The sequence below is a fragment of the Prunus mume genome, linkage group LG6, assembly GCF_029339155.1.
Source record: "Prunus mume cultivar Tortuosa linkage group LG6, ASM2933915v1, whole genome shotgun sequence".
NCBI lineage: Eukaryota > Viridiplantae > Streptophyta > Magnoliopsida > Rosales > Rosaceae > Prunus > Prunus mume.
This window is the reverse complement of record NC_142703.1, coordinates 4674303-4691493: the sequence shown is the minus strand read 5'-3', so window position 1 is coordinate 4691493 and position 17191 is coordinate 4674303. Positions and strand designations below refer to the sequence as shown.

At 34.9% G+C, this 17191-nt stretch overlaps 2 protein-coding genes and 2 long non-coding RNA genes across 4 annotated transcripts; 3 read left to right on the top strand and 1 right to left on the bottom strand.

Annotated features, from left to right (window-relative positions):
- The first annotated feature begins 758 nt into the window (after nucleotides 1-758).
- Nucleotides 759-1947, top strand: LOC103336453 (casparian strip membrane protein 1-like). Its single transcript, XM_008239495.2, has 3 exons — nucleotides 759-1091; nucleotides 1321-1444; nucleotides 1565-1947. Exons 1-3 carry the CDS (start codon nucleotides 802-804, stop codon nucleotides 1778-1780), a joined length of 630 nt encoding a protein of 209 aa, XP_008237717.2. The 5' UTR covers nucleotides 759-801; the 3' UTR covers nucleotides 1781-1947.
- A 4370-nt stretch (nucleotides 1948-6317) lies between these two features.
- On the top strand, nucleotides 6318-8067 carry LOC103340360 (uncharacterized). Its single transcript, XR_016127626.1, has 2 exons — nucleotides 6318-6547; nucleotides 7806-8067. It is a non-coding gene; the product is annotated as an uncharacterized LOC103340360 (long non-coding RNA).
- Nucleotides 8068-8180: 113 nt separating this feature from the next.
- Nucleotides 8181-9810, bottom strand: LOC103344201 (uncharacterized). Its single transcript, XR_016127625.1, has 3 exons — nucleotides 9604-9810; nucleotides 8667-8783; nucleotides 8181-8426 (listed from the first exon to the last, which is right to left on the bottom strand). It is a non-coding gene; the product is annotated as an uncharacterized LOC103344201 (long non-coding RNA).
- Nucleotides 9811-14077: 4267 nt separating this feature from the next.
- Nucleotides 14078-15382, top strand: LOC103336454 (uncharacterized). Its single transcript, XM_008239496.2, has one exon. It carries the CDS (start codon nucleotides 14165-14167, stop codon nucleotides 15161-15163), a length of 999 nt encoding a protein of 332 aa, XP_008237718.2. The 5' UTR covers nucleotides 14078-14164; the 3' UTR covers nucleotides 15164-15382.
- The last annotated feature ends 1809 nt before the right edge of the window (nucleotides 15383-17191 follow it).

Sequence of the window (17191 nt, the reverse complement as noted above, 5' to 3'; positions counted from 1 at the left end):
GTAATAGTAAAAACTATTAAAAAAACAAAAAGGAGTATAAATGGACCAAAAGAAGAGTGGAAAATCACCACCCTATTCTAAACTAATGTAATGTACGTGAGGGGGATCAAACTCGGATGCATAAAGGCATAAACATTGTCTTAACTAGCTAACCTAATCCACAACCACGTATGCATTTCTTTCATATATATATATATATATATATATATTCTAAAGGGTCCATCCCAACATGAATTTGGGGCCCGTCATTGCATGAATGTATTAAATCATTGACCGCAATTATAAAAATCAACTACCCACTAATCTCTTAGGTACCTCTTTCAGTGTTAGCAAATGTCCCAAATTCGAATCCTTTCACGTGTTATGTGTATATATGTAACATTTGTCGTATTATTGCATACCTAAATCATAGAGAGGGAAAAGAAACGGTAGAATGGTGTGGTTTAGTCAACTGAATCACAAATTAAAAACACATTAATGCATGCATTAATTAATTGTTAATTTTATATAGTTTTGACATGATTCTATAATGCAACCACTTCATGCTAACATCTACCTGTCGCACCTTTCCACTTTGTGATTAATTATAGGACTGTCAACGACTTCTCTTCCCTTTTTATTAAAAGGAAAAGCAAGACGGAAAGAAATATCTTACTTGAGAATTCTAAATTCGACTTCCTAAACGAAATCACATTTGCCACTCCATATATAAAAACCCAACCCATCAACAGTTCAATCACAAAAGCTTCTCCATATCTCTTTCATTAAGTCCAATTTAAACAGTCCCTTTTCTGAGCCAGAATGAAGAGCACTAGCGGTGATTCAACCACAATTAACATTCCAGAGTCAAGAAATAAGACGGTTGCTAAAGGAGAAACGCCATATGTGAGGATACAAGCAGCTCATCCCATGTATGATCAAAAGGGAGGATGGAAAAAGGGCATTTCCATTTTCGACTTCATTCTCAGGGTTGGCGCTACCGCGGCTGCCCTAGGCGCTGCCATTGCCATGGGGTCTAGCGAGCAAACTCTTCCTTTCTTCACACAGTTCTTCCAATTCCAGGCTAGTTATGACGACTTGCCTACTTTCACGTACGTCCCTCACTCTTAAATATCTTTCCCTTGCAAACTATATATACGTATCACATTGTGAACAACACTTATGTTAGCAATATGGTCTAAAATAACGTGTGGTTTCATAAAATCCAAATTTGATCAATTTAACTCATGCTTATGTATCCCCAACTTTCTTACACTATTTGTGCATGTACTATAATATAGAACACATTAAACACTCTGAAACTTGGATATGTAAATGCAGGTTTTTCGTCATAGGAATGGGGATAGTGGGCGCCTACCTAGTCCTCTCCCTGCCCTTCTCCATTGTAACCATTGTTCGTCCCCATGCAGTTGCTCCAAGACTTCTCTTGCTTATTTTTGACACTGTAAGCTGCCTCATTTTCTTACACATTAGTCCCTAACCCTAAGTGTATGTACTTTTGTTTGAACATTCCTTCAGATATATATATGTTGACATGGAAATTCGTTGATTTATTATGTGATAGCTGGCGCTTACGTTGAACACTTCTTGTGCTGCTTCTGCGGCTGCCATAGTTTACTTGTCTCACAATGGCAATTCAGATGCAAATTGGCTTGCTATCTGCCAACAATTTGGTGATTTCTGCCAGCAATCCAGCGGGGCTGTGGTTTCAGCCTTCGTCGCAGTTGTTATCTTTGTAATCTTGATTCTGATGTCTGCTTCTGCACTCCGAAAAGTTTAACTTCAATGGGGTCGCATGTTTAAATCTGTAATATTGATGTTGTTCTTGGCTATGATCTTGTTGCCTTTCTTCAAATTGTGGAGTTATTTTGCGGAAGAGGATCAATCGATTATATATGTGATGGTCCATTACTTTAATGAAAAGCCCTTTTCAGGTGTAATGGGATTCTAGTAATTTAAGAATGTAATAGAAATTGTATAAATATACATATAGATACGACAAACACAGCACAGTCACAGGCACAAGAACTCTAAAAGGAATTAGGGCACACACACGAGTGGGCACAACACACACAGGTCACCAGAAAGTCGGCTCTGATGCCAAGTCAAACAATATGGGTAGAATATTTTCAGATGTATTTCATTCTCTGAAATGAGATATTTATAATACAATGTTACAAACCCTAGTAGGGTTATACTAGGAAATAAAAAAAGTCCTAATTACATAATATCTATACAAAAAGGAAACAAATTAAATCCTAATAGAATAAGAAAGAAATATCCTAAAAAGACTAGGATATCTCCCCAACACATACAACTTAATAAACTCCAACATCCTAACAGTCATTAGCCTAAATCCTTAAGAATTAGGATAAATAATTGAGTTTAATCAACTTTTGGGAGTTTTCTTAAGATGGAGGTTCCCTGTTGTCAATGTTAACTAAATCGTGTTTTTTTTTTCCTGTGCAGTTGAAAACAGTTTTAAAATTTCACTTTCGAAACTAATTAAGATCTAACATTGCTTTGCTAAGATATATCACTCCATCAGACGCCATTAGGGTTAGACATATCTTACAGTCAAGTTCGTATATTGACCTAGCAATCCAATAGATCTAGACAAACACATAAACCTGACCTTGTGATTGTTTCTAAGATCATTGTAGCTTCTTGGGTCTTATGTAGAATAAAATAAGTTGAAACCATTAAATGATGATGTGGCATTTGTGGAACTCATTTTTTTAGGCGGATTTGAATTAAAATATAAATATATATATATATAACATTCAAATTTCAATCAACTGGCTTAGATACATACTCAAGGACTTGAACGTTCCACATCCTGAACTACAACACTTCATTGTGACAATCAATTGGCGCTACATATTGCCAAGAATCCTGTCTTCCATGAGAGAACAAAACATATTGAGCTCGACTGCCACCTAGTGAGACAACATCTTGTTTCTGGGCTAATTTCCACAATGTACACACCCACAAAGATGCAGTTGGCTGACCTGTTTACGAAACCACTAGGCAAGGCACTATTCTCTTTTCTACTTGGCAAGTTAGGAGTGTATGATATCCACTCACCAACTTGAGGAGGCGTGTTAAGATATTCGATGATCATCATATGCATAATTGTCGTAATTGATTCTTGTAATTGATATTTACTTAGTCTGGAAGATATGATTGCAATAGTTTAGGAACCATGTTTGATAAATAGCTAATTCATAGGATATGTATTGTTGTATCACACCTATATAAGGACATCTATGTATCTTCGTTAATTACATCAATGAAATCTAATTCCCATATACAATTTCTCATCTCTCTCTATGTCTCTGTCTCTCTCTCTCTCTCTCTCTCTCTTAGATACCATCTAGAGGAAAAGGTAGTTTCTCTTGATCACTTCGATGAAGTTTTTATTTTTGTTTTATGTTTCCTAACTAAAGGAGATAGGGAGCAGAGACACATAAACGAGAGTTTTGAGAAGATTTCAATTATATTTATAAATAAAAATAAAAATAAAAAAACAGATGTAAGAGAATATGAAAAGTAATATAGAACCAAAACGAAATATTTTTTATTTTAAAAATCATTTCCCACGAAAAAAGTCTTCAATGGATGCGGGTACAATGAGACCACCTCTTGCATTGTTTTTGTAAGTGTGAGACTCATTACAAGGCTACCACCTCTATCGCAAGTTGGGTGAACGTGAAACCCACAAACACCATGGCACTCCTGCTAAATGTTATACTCCAAAAAATTGGACTCTTATGTGCTGGGCTTTTAGCCCCCCTTGTTACCCAAAAAAAAAAAAAAACTGTTAAAATAGCATCCCATAAGTGAAACACAGCATTTCTCTTCACTTGTTTTTTGGATGAACCCTACCCTCAATTATCTCTCATCTCTCCGCCTCCATCACCTCCCCGTCTCTTAGCCTTCATTTCTCTGCCTCCATCATCTCCTCTTGCGTGCCCTTGAAATTAGGTGAGCCCAGCAACAGCTACAAAGAAAAGAAAAAAAATTCAAAGATACCTCTGACAAGTAGAGAAGAAGTCATCGCCGCCACTGGTTGGGTCGAGAAGAGTAGAGAAGCAGCTGTTGTGAAAAATAATAGTTTCCCTCTTTCCGTAAAGCCAAATACAAAATATTTATATTATAAATAACATATAAACAAATTGAAAAGCTTTGAACGTATAATGAAATTGAAGAAAACAAAATAATAGGGAAATAAAAGGAAAATAAATAATAGGTAAGAAGGTGAGTTTGGTACGGTGAAGCACGTCAAAGACGCTGTCCTAAAGCCTTTGTAGCCTCCCTACGTGCAGGTACTGACGGTCTACAAGACTCCAAGATACGACCCCTTGTACACAAACTCAAGATCCGCTATGAGCACGTTCATAGACAGATATAGGTATCCAAGTCACAGAACCATTACCCAAAATAATAATAATATAAAGTAAAGAATATATGTAAAAGTAGAAAAGGAAAGAATTAGTTTGTGGTGGTGATTGTGGTATGTGATATTCTAACAGTGTATTGTGTTTTTTGTGTGTATCTTGTGTGAAGGAGGAGTGGCCTTTTATAGGCATCCAAAACCATGTAACCTTCACCAACCATAAAAGTTCACCAACCAAAAAATTAAGGCATTCACCAACCAGAAATAAAACCTGAATATTAAATATTTATAACCCCCACAATAAATAAAATAAAACAGCCAAAATAATTAAATAAATAAAATGGTTAAATTTTTAAAACCTTTTAAAATTCCAACAGCAGCCACCCGACCCACCTAAGCGGCCTAGGCTGGCGCCCAAGCTCCGCCTAACTCCCTTGCGCCTACCCCTAACATTTAGGGTGAACTCGCAGCGGTGATCTCCCGTCTACCGCCTAGGAGTGCCTAGGAGCCACCTAGGTCGATTTTTCATAGCTTTTCTTCTTCTTCTTCTTCTTCTTCTTCTTCTTCTTCTTTTGTGGTGTGGGATTGAAGAGATAAGAAAATATGAAAAAAGTGCAGCATAGCCAGTATAATGCAGAATTACAGACTAGACTATTGAGACAAACCTGCAAAATGTAGGCCAGCGTCCCTGCAGGATCATCATGTGTGAACCATCAAGTGTACAAAATTTGAAGATAATGCAATTCTTTGTTATCTAACATCTACCTGGAGTTGGAGAATATATCAAATCTATAGCAATTCATAAAAGATAAGACAAGAGAAGATATGTAAGCTTACTGAGTTACTCTCTCGTTGCAAGGCTAAAACCTGAAGGGATGTTCTTATCTGCAACTCCAGGGGAACCATTAGCGACAAGAAGACAAAGACCAAATGCAACTTATCTGGATATCGTGTACTAAACAATTTCATCTAAGAGGGAATTCAGCCAAATGTGGGTTTGCATGTCAATGAAAATTAATCTTTAACTATGCTGCAATTACCTGCAAAAGTTTCATGGCACAACTTAACTCTCATATCTACCAGGCAGTCCAGCCTATCATTTAGTGTCTAAAACAAGACCAAAAAATTACATACCTTAGCACAATCACCAAGCCAGCTCATTATGCCACGCGCAGCTTGGAATAGCTCTCCGAGGGCAGCCAGAGTAACATGTGGCAAACATGAAATTTAGTAAATATAATCTAGATTTAATAACAATGTTGAAGGACGTTTTTTAATTTTAGCTGATAATCCAAATGATAAAACCAAGAAATTTCTGCAGTTAATTCTTGATTCACATATATAAGGATGAAATTTGGTGGCTGGAACACTTAGGAGGTTGTTCACTTACTTTAGCAGCATAGCAAATTGCAGTGAACAGTAGTCTGTCATCGGTAATAAGACCCTACTCTTCTAATCTTCTTTTTATTTGTTCACATGCCCAACATAAGTAACACCATATACTTAAGTTATTACAGTCTGCTTCACCAATTTCCTACCAATCTGAAAGATTCCAAAACCATACATTATCAGATATACGTATGTAATATGGGACTTATTTATCTACAAATATTACCTATATTTAATTTTTGTTGTCTATGTGTACGTTTGTATGCGTGTGTGTCTATATGTACATGCATGAATGCATACATACTTGTACATGAAGTTTAAGCATCCACAGTTGACAAGTGAAAGTCCATTTTATAGTATATTGCAACTCTGAACTCGAGAAGAATCCAGGAAGATCAACCTGATTGACTAAGATTCTGGCTAATAAAGCGTTTCGACTCGAAGTTGGGTTTTTATTGCTATCTCTTTTCATAATCTCATGTACCCTGACAATATATATATATATAGTCCCCTTAAGTTGAAGGATCCCTCAAATAGTATTATTTGAGGGATGGGGCGCTCAGCCGTTGGATGTCTTTTAATGAGATTGTGCGGCTGTGATTGTTTTAAAAGTTGTAACCCGTTTTCACTCGAATGACCCGCAAAAGACCGAAGTCAAGCACGCACGCAGAAGGGGAAACGAAGGAAGAGGAAGAGCCAGCCTTGCAAGTTGAAGGCCAGATCCACCATCGCCAGCTGAAGAGTGGACCCGACAATCAGGTATGGGTATCGCTGTCGATGGTTATTTTTTATCTCTTTTCTCCATCTAGGTTGTGGTTTTAGATTTGGGGTTCTGTGATGGTTTTTTGATATGGGTTTGAAAATTTCTGTTCAAGGTTGAGATTACACCTGATTTCTCGTGGGTTTCTTGATTTTGAGTATATGTGTTATATGAGCTGGGTTGTAATGGTCGTGAGAAAACAAGAAACCATTTGATCTTCTGTTAATCAATAAGGAATGCATTCGAATCCTGTGGGATTCACACTTTGATCTGTGGATTGATTTTTTTTTTACAAATTTATAAATAAACCCAATCCTAGACATGTATTTATAAAAAAACCCAAACACTATTTAAACATAGAAACACACCCAAAATCAACCCCAAAGTCAACAATTGTATATTTTTTGGGTGTGTTTATAAATGGGTTTTGAGTGTGTGTAATGATGGGTTTTGGGTGTGTTTATAAAGTGTTTTGGGTGTTGGGTTTTTTTATAATTTCAGCTCCTATTTTGGATGTTTTAGTGAAACTCCCTTTTTTTTTCCCACATTCATGTCAATTTCCTCTACCTTCTGTTGATTTCTATTGGGTTTCATGTTTTTTTTCAAAGAAAAAAAATGAATTGTTGTGGGTTAGTTCTAGGACTCCTAATCTGCAACAAATAGAGAATGAGTTTGTATAAATTCATGTCATTTACTTATTGTTGTTGAGGTAAGAGATATAACTATTTAATTTTGTTATGGAACGCATAAAAGTGGTCTAAATAATCCTTCTAAGTCTGCAAATAATCTTTTTTATTTTCAAAACCAGAATGCACACAGCCAAACGATAAGTTAGTTAAAATTTGTATGTTATCCAGTGAAAGTAGATGATTTTAGTGAGCCTAAACAATTTCAGCCTAAGGAATTGTAAGCCAAGTACAGAATACTATAAAAATGGCTTTAGCACCTTAAACAAAATGTAACTGTTTGTTAGGAACTTGCTTCTTTTACTTTAATAAAGATAAATATAATAGAATTGCTTAACTGAATTTGTGATGTTCATAATACTTCGCTTATGTATGACAGTGATAATAAACTTTAAATATGTTGTCATTCATGAATTCATTAAAATGACTATAAATGCTTTGAAGTACTTAGAGTGTATCTCTTTTTCAGATGTTTATAGTGTTTGAGTTATATGAAAGTTTTGTAATTGCAGGAAGAAAATATGATAATTGAAGGTATTTATCTATTTCGTTTGTTTTTGTTTTCTTGCAGGCTATACGGCTAAACCGAACGAGACGATCATTTTTGCCCGCAAATGTTAAGCTTGGCTTTAGTAGACGGAGGCCGTGGCTCAGAGTTTCTATGAAATCATGATCTCATTTATGTTTTAGTGATACTTCTTTTGTTTAGCGTGTAAATTGTATCTCAATGCCTTAGATTAGGTGATGTAAATCTAAAGTTTGTTTTATCACACTTGGGACCTGTAATTATCAACGTTTGATGGTTGAAAGAGCTTCATGGCAGTTTAGAGCTATTCAAATTTCTGCATAATTCACGAAAGCCAAGCATGATAATGTTCCTAAGTCAGGCTTGGGAGTCACATGACAAATCATCATTGTTCACATATATTTTCTGCAAACAAACTCATGTCATCAACCAGAAATTTCTGATCATTATTATTTCCACACCGAATATAGCACTTTCTTTTGGATTACAAACATTGCAATGAAAACAACTAAATCATGTTTGCTCCTTCGAAGCTCTTCTTCTACAGAAATTTGCCACAATCATACGTGCATTTCAAATCAAAACATTCCGATTCATATCTGTGAGAGGGACCTTATCTCCATAAAATTTCCGCATGAACTTCACTGCTACTATTGGACTTTTTATCTAGCACAAAAACAATTTCAATTTCAAATGCATATTAACAATTCGTAAGCAATCTCATAAGCAAGTACAAAAACAATTTTGCATGTGTACTATAAAGGACTAAAATATATCCGTAACACCTTAATCAGCTAAATAGAGCTCATCATTTAACTATTGAAAGCATCACCAATATAGGTTGTAATTGTAAACATAATATGAGACAAAATTTGGAAAAAGGATTATATACAGTTTAGTGCTCACCTACTACAGCTAACAAGTCTCTACGGTTTTTTTCACAAAGCAATAGCTCCAATACTTTCTATGTGAACCTATGCCAAGATGAAGGTAACATCTGCTTTCTGATTCGCACAACCGAACCTACAAGGATGGAGTCAGATATACCAACAAATATCATCTATACACACACAGGCCTTACACAGAGATACAAGAGACCGAGGTTCTTATTGTGATCTAGTTCTTGCAATTTATATGAATCAAGGCAATCGAGTACTGTCTATCAGCATTGAAGAGGGGGAGAAACAAGGCCACAACTGCCTTATGGGCAGCCAGTGAAAATGAAACAAAAAAACGTGTTGTCCTTGCTTATAAGTGTTCTCCCACAACTTGATACACAGGTATCAAGGCATACAACAATTCCAATATGACATGCCAGAGCAAAAGAACATGACATGAATGCGACTTCATACATTTGTACATGCAGATTTCTAAAAAATAATGCTTATAATTGTTTGTCATTGAAAAGCACACAAGCCCATTCACTATTTGATATCCCAATATGAAATTGACTTTTTTTGTTTGTTTTTGTTTTGGTTGCCTATGCCGTTAGAACTCATTCTCTAATTTTTACAAGAAATTTCTTATAAATAAAAAAAATGAAACCCAATAGAAATCAACAGAAAGTAGAGGAAATTGACATGAATGTGGAAAAAAAAATTAATTCACAAATCGAAGTGTGAATCCCATAGGATTTGAATGCATTCCTTATTAATTAACAGAAGATCAAATTGTTTCTTGTTTTCTCATAACCATTCAAAATCAAGAAACCCGCGAGAAATCAAGTATAATCTCAACCTTGAGCAGAAATCTTCAAACCCATATTAAAGAACCCCAAATTGAAAACCACAACCCAGATGGAGAAAAGTGAGAGAAAAATAACCATTGATATCGATACCCATACCTGATTGTCGGGTCCGCTCTTCAGCTGGCGATGGTGGATCCGCTCTTCACCTTACAAGGGCTGGCTTTTCCTCTTCCTTCGCTTTCCCCTTCTGCGTGCGTGCTTGACTTCGGTCTTTTGCGGGTCATTTGAGTGAAAACGGGTTACAACTTTTAAAACAATCACAGCCGCACAATCTCATTAAAAGACATCCAATGGCTGAGCGCCCCATCCTCAAATAATACTATTTGAGGGATCCCTCAACAAGGGGATGTATATAATATATATATATATATATATATAAAGAAGATAAGCCTGAGTGAGAGGAGCTTGCAGAAGAAAAGACTAATAAACATATCAGGAACGAGAAGCAGTTCTTCTATGAAATATTGCAAGATAAACACACAAGTTCTTCATCTTGTTTCTCTCAAACACTACTTCATGGTAGAAATCTATTCTAAAGAATTGGAATGAATGATTGAAGTAAGGAAGGTTGATACTTATAGGAGCGGTTGTAGATATGCAACCAAAAAATATTTTAAACCACCAAAAGATAAGACATAAAAGTAAGAGAATAATGTTGTGTCGCGTTTTTAGTTTTAGATGCAGGTCTTTTGACATTTATTACTCTTTTTTTGTCGATTTTACCCTTTAAGGTTAATAAGGAAAACACATTGAAAATCTAAATTTAATGCATTATTTCCTTGTAATTGAATTCCAGAATTTAAATTTTGAATTCTTTCATTGATAGTATTCCTAATATATGGATAAAATACAATTTAATCAATAAAAAGTAAAGACCCACATATTATACCAATCGATCAGACAAGCACCCATTAAATTTTGTACCTGACATGCAGGTAAATAGTATTATTATTAGCAACGAAAAATACTTAGTGATAAATCATATTACTTATAAGTTAGGAACATAAATTAAAAGACTACCTATAAGTTAGATACAAAAATAGACAAAATAAAATTGTACAAAAATAGACAAAATAAAATTGTATGTTACCTATAAAAAAAAGGTACATAAAATACTATTACACATTGTTGAAAATATGAAAAAACATATATTTACCTATGCAATAAGCAATATGACATAAATGACTATTACCCAATTCAAGTCATAAGGGTCAATATTGAAACAACAAATGATTTTAAAATAAAAAAATAAAAAAAAATTACATCATAAAATATTTAAAAAGGAATCTAATTCTATGTGGCATAAAAGTCAAAGGACTTGGATCAAAGTCAACAAATCTGAGGATTAAATCTAAGAGATATTTAGTGATATACCCATTCTTAGCACTAATATTATAAATAAACCCTACACAATTGAATTTTTATAAATATACCCAAAAAAAAAACCCAAAAAATGACAGCTGGCCTTATTAAATTTAATATTGATTATTAAATTACTCTGATGTCCTATTGAGTATTTTGGGTATTTTTATGAGATTTTAGGGTTGGGCTTGTTTTAAAAAATTGATGGCAGTTTTGTAATTTATAAGAAGTTAAAAGCTTTTTTGTTATGTTGTAAATGGACTTTGGGTGTGTTTCTAAAGTCCATTTCATATGGGGTATTTTTATAATTTGGGCCTCTATATTGGATATAATAGTAAATCTCCCTAAATCTAATTCCTCAATAGAACTTTGGATCTATATCAACTTTTAATAACATGTAAGTCTTCACAATAAATATTAAATAAGAAAAATTTATATTAATAAATAATTAATATGTTGTATGAATATTTCTTTAAAATAATAATTTTTATATATATATATATATATTTTTAGAAAAAACAGGTTCTCACAAACCTCAACTTCCTTCATTTAGAAAGACTTATTTCCACTTTTTCTTTTTAATAACACAAATAGCGCAACCATTTTTTTGGTCCATCTGCATATCTAATTTGAGGTTTTGTGTAAAGGGAGGGGACTTCGGTTAGTTAGGGGTGGTGTTTTGGGTCGCGCAGAGAGAGAGAGAGAGAGAGATAGAGAGATGGTGATTGCGTCTGGGATGGGGATGTGGTGGCGACTGGTGGAAAGGCTTTACTTTTATCTTTAACTTTGAAGTTCCTTAATGTTTACTTCCAAAAGAGTTAAAGTGATTGTAAAGAAGATTATAAAATTGCATCTATTATCATATATTCTTTTTCCAAGCATGCATGGCTCTTTTTGACACTGAATTCCGCCAAAGCATGTATTAGTATATCTCGTAAGTATCACTAAAACAAAATTACGGACAGCAAAACACACATTAGCATAGAATGCAACGATGCAATCTATGCTTGAACTTTTGTCCTTGATATTATCAAGAAAATCAACATGTTACAACCAACATGATACGGCAAAGCCATGACTTCATATATCCAATAACAATGTCTCACCCATTGAAAAAATAATAATAAAATATAACATTTACACATTTGAGAAATTCTAGGATTGCATTCATAATTCAGCCAAAAAAGTCATTAGTCACAAGGGGCCAAAACAAACTAGCCACAAAAGGCGATTACAATAACGGAGCGGTCGAACAACAAAATTAAGACAATCTGGTGCGCTTCCACCAACGATCACGCAGGATCAAATAAACTCTAGCATAAGCATTCCAACTAAGATTGCAAACTCAGAATAATCAAAAATAGACAAAGCTTGAAAAACCAAGCCATAACAATACAAATAAAACTCTCACAAAAGAGAGATAAACTATATGGAAGAGGGGGGTTTCTCATACACACACTATCACACAGTTTTATACATATTTGAATTTAAAACCACTGATCTGCAAACCAAGGTTCTTTTATCTAAACTAAACCTCATTGACACCTCACTTCAATTTTTTAATTAAGTGAAGTTGTCGTGTTCTTTTATTTATTTGATTTGACTCATTTATCTGAGGGATGGTATTTGAACATGTTGTTCTTATTAAATCGCACTAAAACTCTATTTTTCATGTATGTTTGTGTAGGATGAAGAAAAAAAACAAAAACAAAAATTCTGGTGTGGAATTTACTCTATTTTCTTAACGAATCACATAATATGAAACATTTGTGTTCTTGACTTGGGCTAGGATTGTGGGAGGTGGAAGATTTTTTTTTTGTGGGTCAAAGTGGGAGGTGGAAAGGCTGGTTAACTCAAAACAGGGTCAATTATTTAATAATGGAAAGCATTAGCCGTGTGAGGTGGTTTCCTTCCTAGCGGGCCAATGAGCGTGTTGACTGAGTTCTCCATTGGACCAAGCCCACAACAAGAGACTTTGAAAGTGACGAAATACCATTGGTCACGCCGTGAACGACTTGACGTATTGATCTATGTGGTCCCTCCCATGATCCCATCTCCTACTTCCGGAAATACCCTCATACTATACTTAAACTCCAATTCTACCATTTGCTAATTTTGACCAATTTCATCAACTACACAAAACCCCTTTTAAACTACCGCCTGTTTTTCAAGTTCACATGAAATGCCTACGATTTACAAACTTATCATGTTAATTAGAAAATAATAAGTGGCTAATTTTTAGTTTTTCATTCTAAATACTTTTGCATATTATGTCCGACTAAAATGCGTTTATTACTGAAATTCTCTTTTGAATTATCAATAGTTTATAAATAAACTCGAAAAATAAGCAATAATTTGTTTTGGGAGTTATCTGTAATTTACTCTAACTAATTTCCAGCTTTCATGAAATAAGGAAGATTTTCTCGTTAATGATTGGGATTAGGAAAATCAATAACCAACCCGCTAAATAAGTTAGAAAAAGAAATTGATGATATGGTGGTGGGGGCAGGGTTAACGGCTCCAATGAAACTTGCTGAATAAGAATATAAATGGTCCTTTTGTAAACTTTGAATAAGGTGAGAAGAATATAAATGGTCAATAATATACATGTACACTTTTCAATTTTTCATTAAGAATGCTGAGAAGAACAAATGGCCTTAATAAAATTCTAGAGTATAGAATTTGAGGGACCAGACTATTCTTATTGTGTAATCTTGTATATTTAAGCATGATAGTAAAACGAGCAATTAAGGGAAAGAGGGTTTACACATAAATATTCATTAAGTGCTTGGGAGTTTAGAACTTCTATTTACATAAATGAAAGTAGAAGAGCTCAACCAACGTTTAAAATAATTTTAAATTTAAAAAAATCTTTATAAATTATCTTAATGAAAATATTCCAATTAAAAATGACAGAGAACATTAAAAATAAATAAATAATCAACAACAGTTGAGAAATTCCACAAATGCTATAAAAATGAGGAGAAAAAAATAAGTATAAAGAATCATTCAGAATATGTTATCTCCCTATTTACTCCATAATCAATATAAACCTTGACTCTTGGCAAAGAAATAGAAAAGAAAGAAAAAAAAAACCATTGACTTCTAAAGAACCAATACATTGACTTGGTTGGTTTCTTGGAAACTCAAGGGTAATCTTGTATCATAATGTCCAACCTACTTTCCTATATACCTTCTTCCAAAACATTTCTTCTCCAATATCCCAATCTTTTCTCCTATCCCCCTCCTCACATTTCTCTCTCTGAATCAACAACCCAATTGAAGAAAAGTCCCCATGGATAGAGAACAAGATGAGCTGCAATTTCTTGGGATCTTTGGCATCTTCAAAGAAGCCTACAAAATTGTATTTTCATGGAGAAAAATCTTCAGCCAAATCACCTTAACCCTGATCCTCCCTTTGAGCTTCATCTTCTTGGCTCACATAGAGCTCTCAAACATCCTTCTCTTAAGGATCATCCATAACGAAAGAGTCTTAGGCCGAACAAACACCAACAGTCCAAGATATCAAAGAGTATCAGATGTCATATCCTCTGAGTGGGCATATTATTGGCTTTTCAAAGCTGTATACTTTACTTTCGCGCTCATCTTCAGCCTCCTCTCCACCTCCGCCGTGGTATACACGATTGCGTGTATATACACGGGGCGAGAAATCACCTACAGGAAGGTGATGAGCGTCGTCCCGAAAGTGTGGAAGCGAGTCATGGTGACGTTCTTGTGCACTTTATTGGCTTTCTTTGCCTACAACATAGTGGCTTTTATTGTCCTAATTATTTGGCTAGTTTCGGTGGCCTTTACTGACGCTGGTGGTATTATTGGTTTCTTTCTGCTCATCTTGTACGTCATCGGGTTCGTTTACTTGTCCCTAATCTGGCTACTGGCGAGCGTGGTGTCTGTGTTAGAGGAAGCAAGAGGGATCAAAGCCATGACCAAGAGCAAGGCGTTGCTAAAAGGAAACATGTGGGTGGCTGCAATTATTTATTTCATGCTCAATGTTCTGGCCGCCCTTCTGCAGTTTGCATTTCAAAAGCTAGTTGTGCGTGGATATTCATTTGGTGTGGTGGATAGAGTTGCTTATGGATTGATATGCTTGTTGCTGCTGTTCAAGCTCATCTTGTTCTGGCTTGTCATCCAAACTGTGCTCTATTTTGTCTGCAAGTCTTACCACCATGAAAACATCGACAAATCTGCCCTATCAGATCATCTGGAGGTTTATTTAGGAGACTATGTTCCTTTGACTGCTAAAGATGTTCAGCTTCAGCAAGTTTATGTTTGACCAAATATTAGTCCTTGGCCGGTGATGATGATGATATTAATTTCTTTTGCAATATCTACCTGTCTTGATTATTATTAGGTAGAACCATTAAATATATCTATGTTTATGTAATCATAAAGTAGTTTTTGTAAGCCCACTTGTGATGTTCAAGCTTTTGACCTTTCCTCTTCTCTACCTAAATTTTTGAGTAATGCTTAAAGCAACACATAGGTTGATTGATATTGATGTGATCAGCATGATATTTTATTTGGAAAATTTTGGCAAGGACATTTGAAGTGGATTTTTGAGTTTTGGGGTCCCAAAATTTATGGCAATGGGGCGAATCATGGATGGGTATGCTGTTTTCATCTTCATCCCGTTAAGTATTTTTCACATATCATTTAAGGAGCCAAGTCATACTTACCGTAAAATTCAGGAGGCAAATTGACAAATTCCCTTGTAGATGCTAGATTCATAGAATGATGAAGCTTATAAGGTTTGGGCCGTGGACTTTGATTAAAGCAGGTAGGCTTTCTAGCATGAGGGTGGAGATGTCTTTATTCTATTGAGAATAACTGGCTCAGGTATCTCGGCCCATATTGATCTGTGCTTAGTTTGGGCTTCGGCCCAAATTGGTGGTGATGTCGTTGTTTTGGGGAGGTTGCTATGGAGGGAGATTGGGGTGGGCCGGACGTCTTGAGAAGATTGAGGCCGGAAGTGGGGACGGGAAAACAAGGAGGAGAGATTGCGTGGGGGAGGAAGGTGGCAGGAGGGGTTGGTGGTGGTTGAGGTTCTCTTTCGGGGATGGTTGGGGTGGGGCAGGTAACTTTTCTTTTCTTTTCTTTTCTTTTCCTTTTAAAAAAAAAATTTAATTTATTAGTTTATAAATAGCATTTCTATTTTATTTTTTTCCATCTTTGATAAATTTGTGATGTGTCTCGGTATAATTGCTAAATCCTTAGTATTATAAGGAAACAGTCTCCTTTTTATTGAGGGATTCAATGATACCTTTGTATTTTTCAAATCTTCATTCATAAGTAAAAATTTGCACAAATCAAAGGTCATTAAGACTTCTAATTGTGACTTACAAAATAGCAATCATGATGCTTTAAGAAAATACAAAAATGACAAGCATTAGTTAAGTCATCAAATGATTTCGGATTCAAGTGATTTTTGTTTTTGTTTTTTGCACAATGATCTTTGAATGAATAGATAAAATAGACATTTCTGATCCTTTAAATACTATGTGTGTCGGCCCCTACAAGACTGTCACTCACCTTATTTAACCTTATTTGGGGATCTCTCAATTGAAGTTCTTTACATATAGAAACTACTTCCCCTCCTTTCCTTACAAATAAAAACTCCTACTTTCTTACAAATCGCATTGAATAGAAATTTCTCTTTTTATGTTTTTTTTTGTAAGAATGAGGAATGTCTCCTTGTAAGGAATGAGACAAACAATATCCTTTTGATATTTTGTGGCATTGAGCTTATGAGCCTTGTGGAGTTGTTATTTTTTAACCAAATTTTAAATTCGTTTACTCAACACCAACCCCCTCTCTATTCGTCTAGGCTACACCATATTTTGGAAATGCCTAAAATGAATTTTGTTTTCCGTATTGGTAGAAAAAATTGCCTTTCCATGATCTTAACCTGTTCCTAAATTTTAAAATTTGATAGGATACGTAAGTTTAATAGGTAAAATACAAGTGCCACCTGACTTTGGAAATGCTGTCTAATTGTTAATATTAGAATAGATTAAACCCTAATTATTCTAATATTTCTCTCCTCTCCCTTATCCCCTTGAACTAGCAAGAGATTGAACCCTTAACATATTATAATCTTAACTTGTTTCTTCTATCCTCTCCTTGGCCCCTTGCACTAGCCCTACCTAAGGAGGTAAACTTGACATTTTTGCGTTTGAGTTGACAAGTAGAGGTCTTGGCTTTCTGTCAAATACCCAGCACAAACAATGTTATTTTAATTACTTAGAAAGGCAAGGCATGCCAAACACCCCAAAATCCATGCCTTGAGAAGAAAAGCAAACCA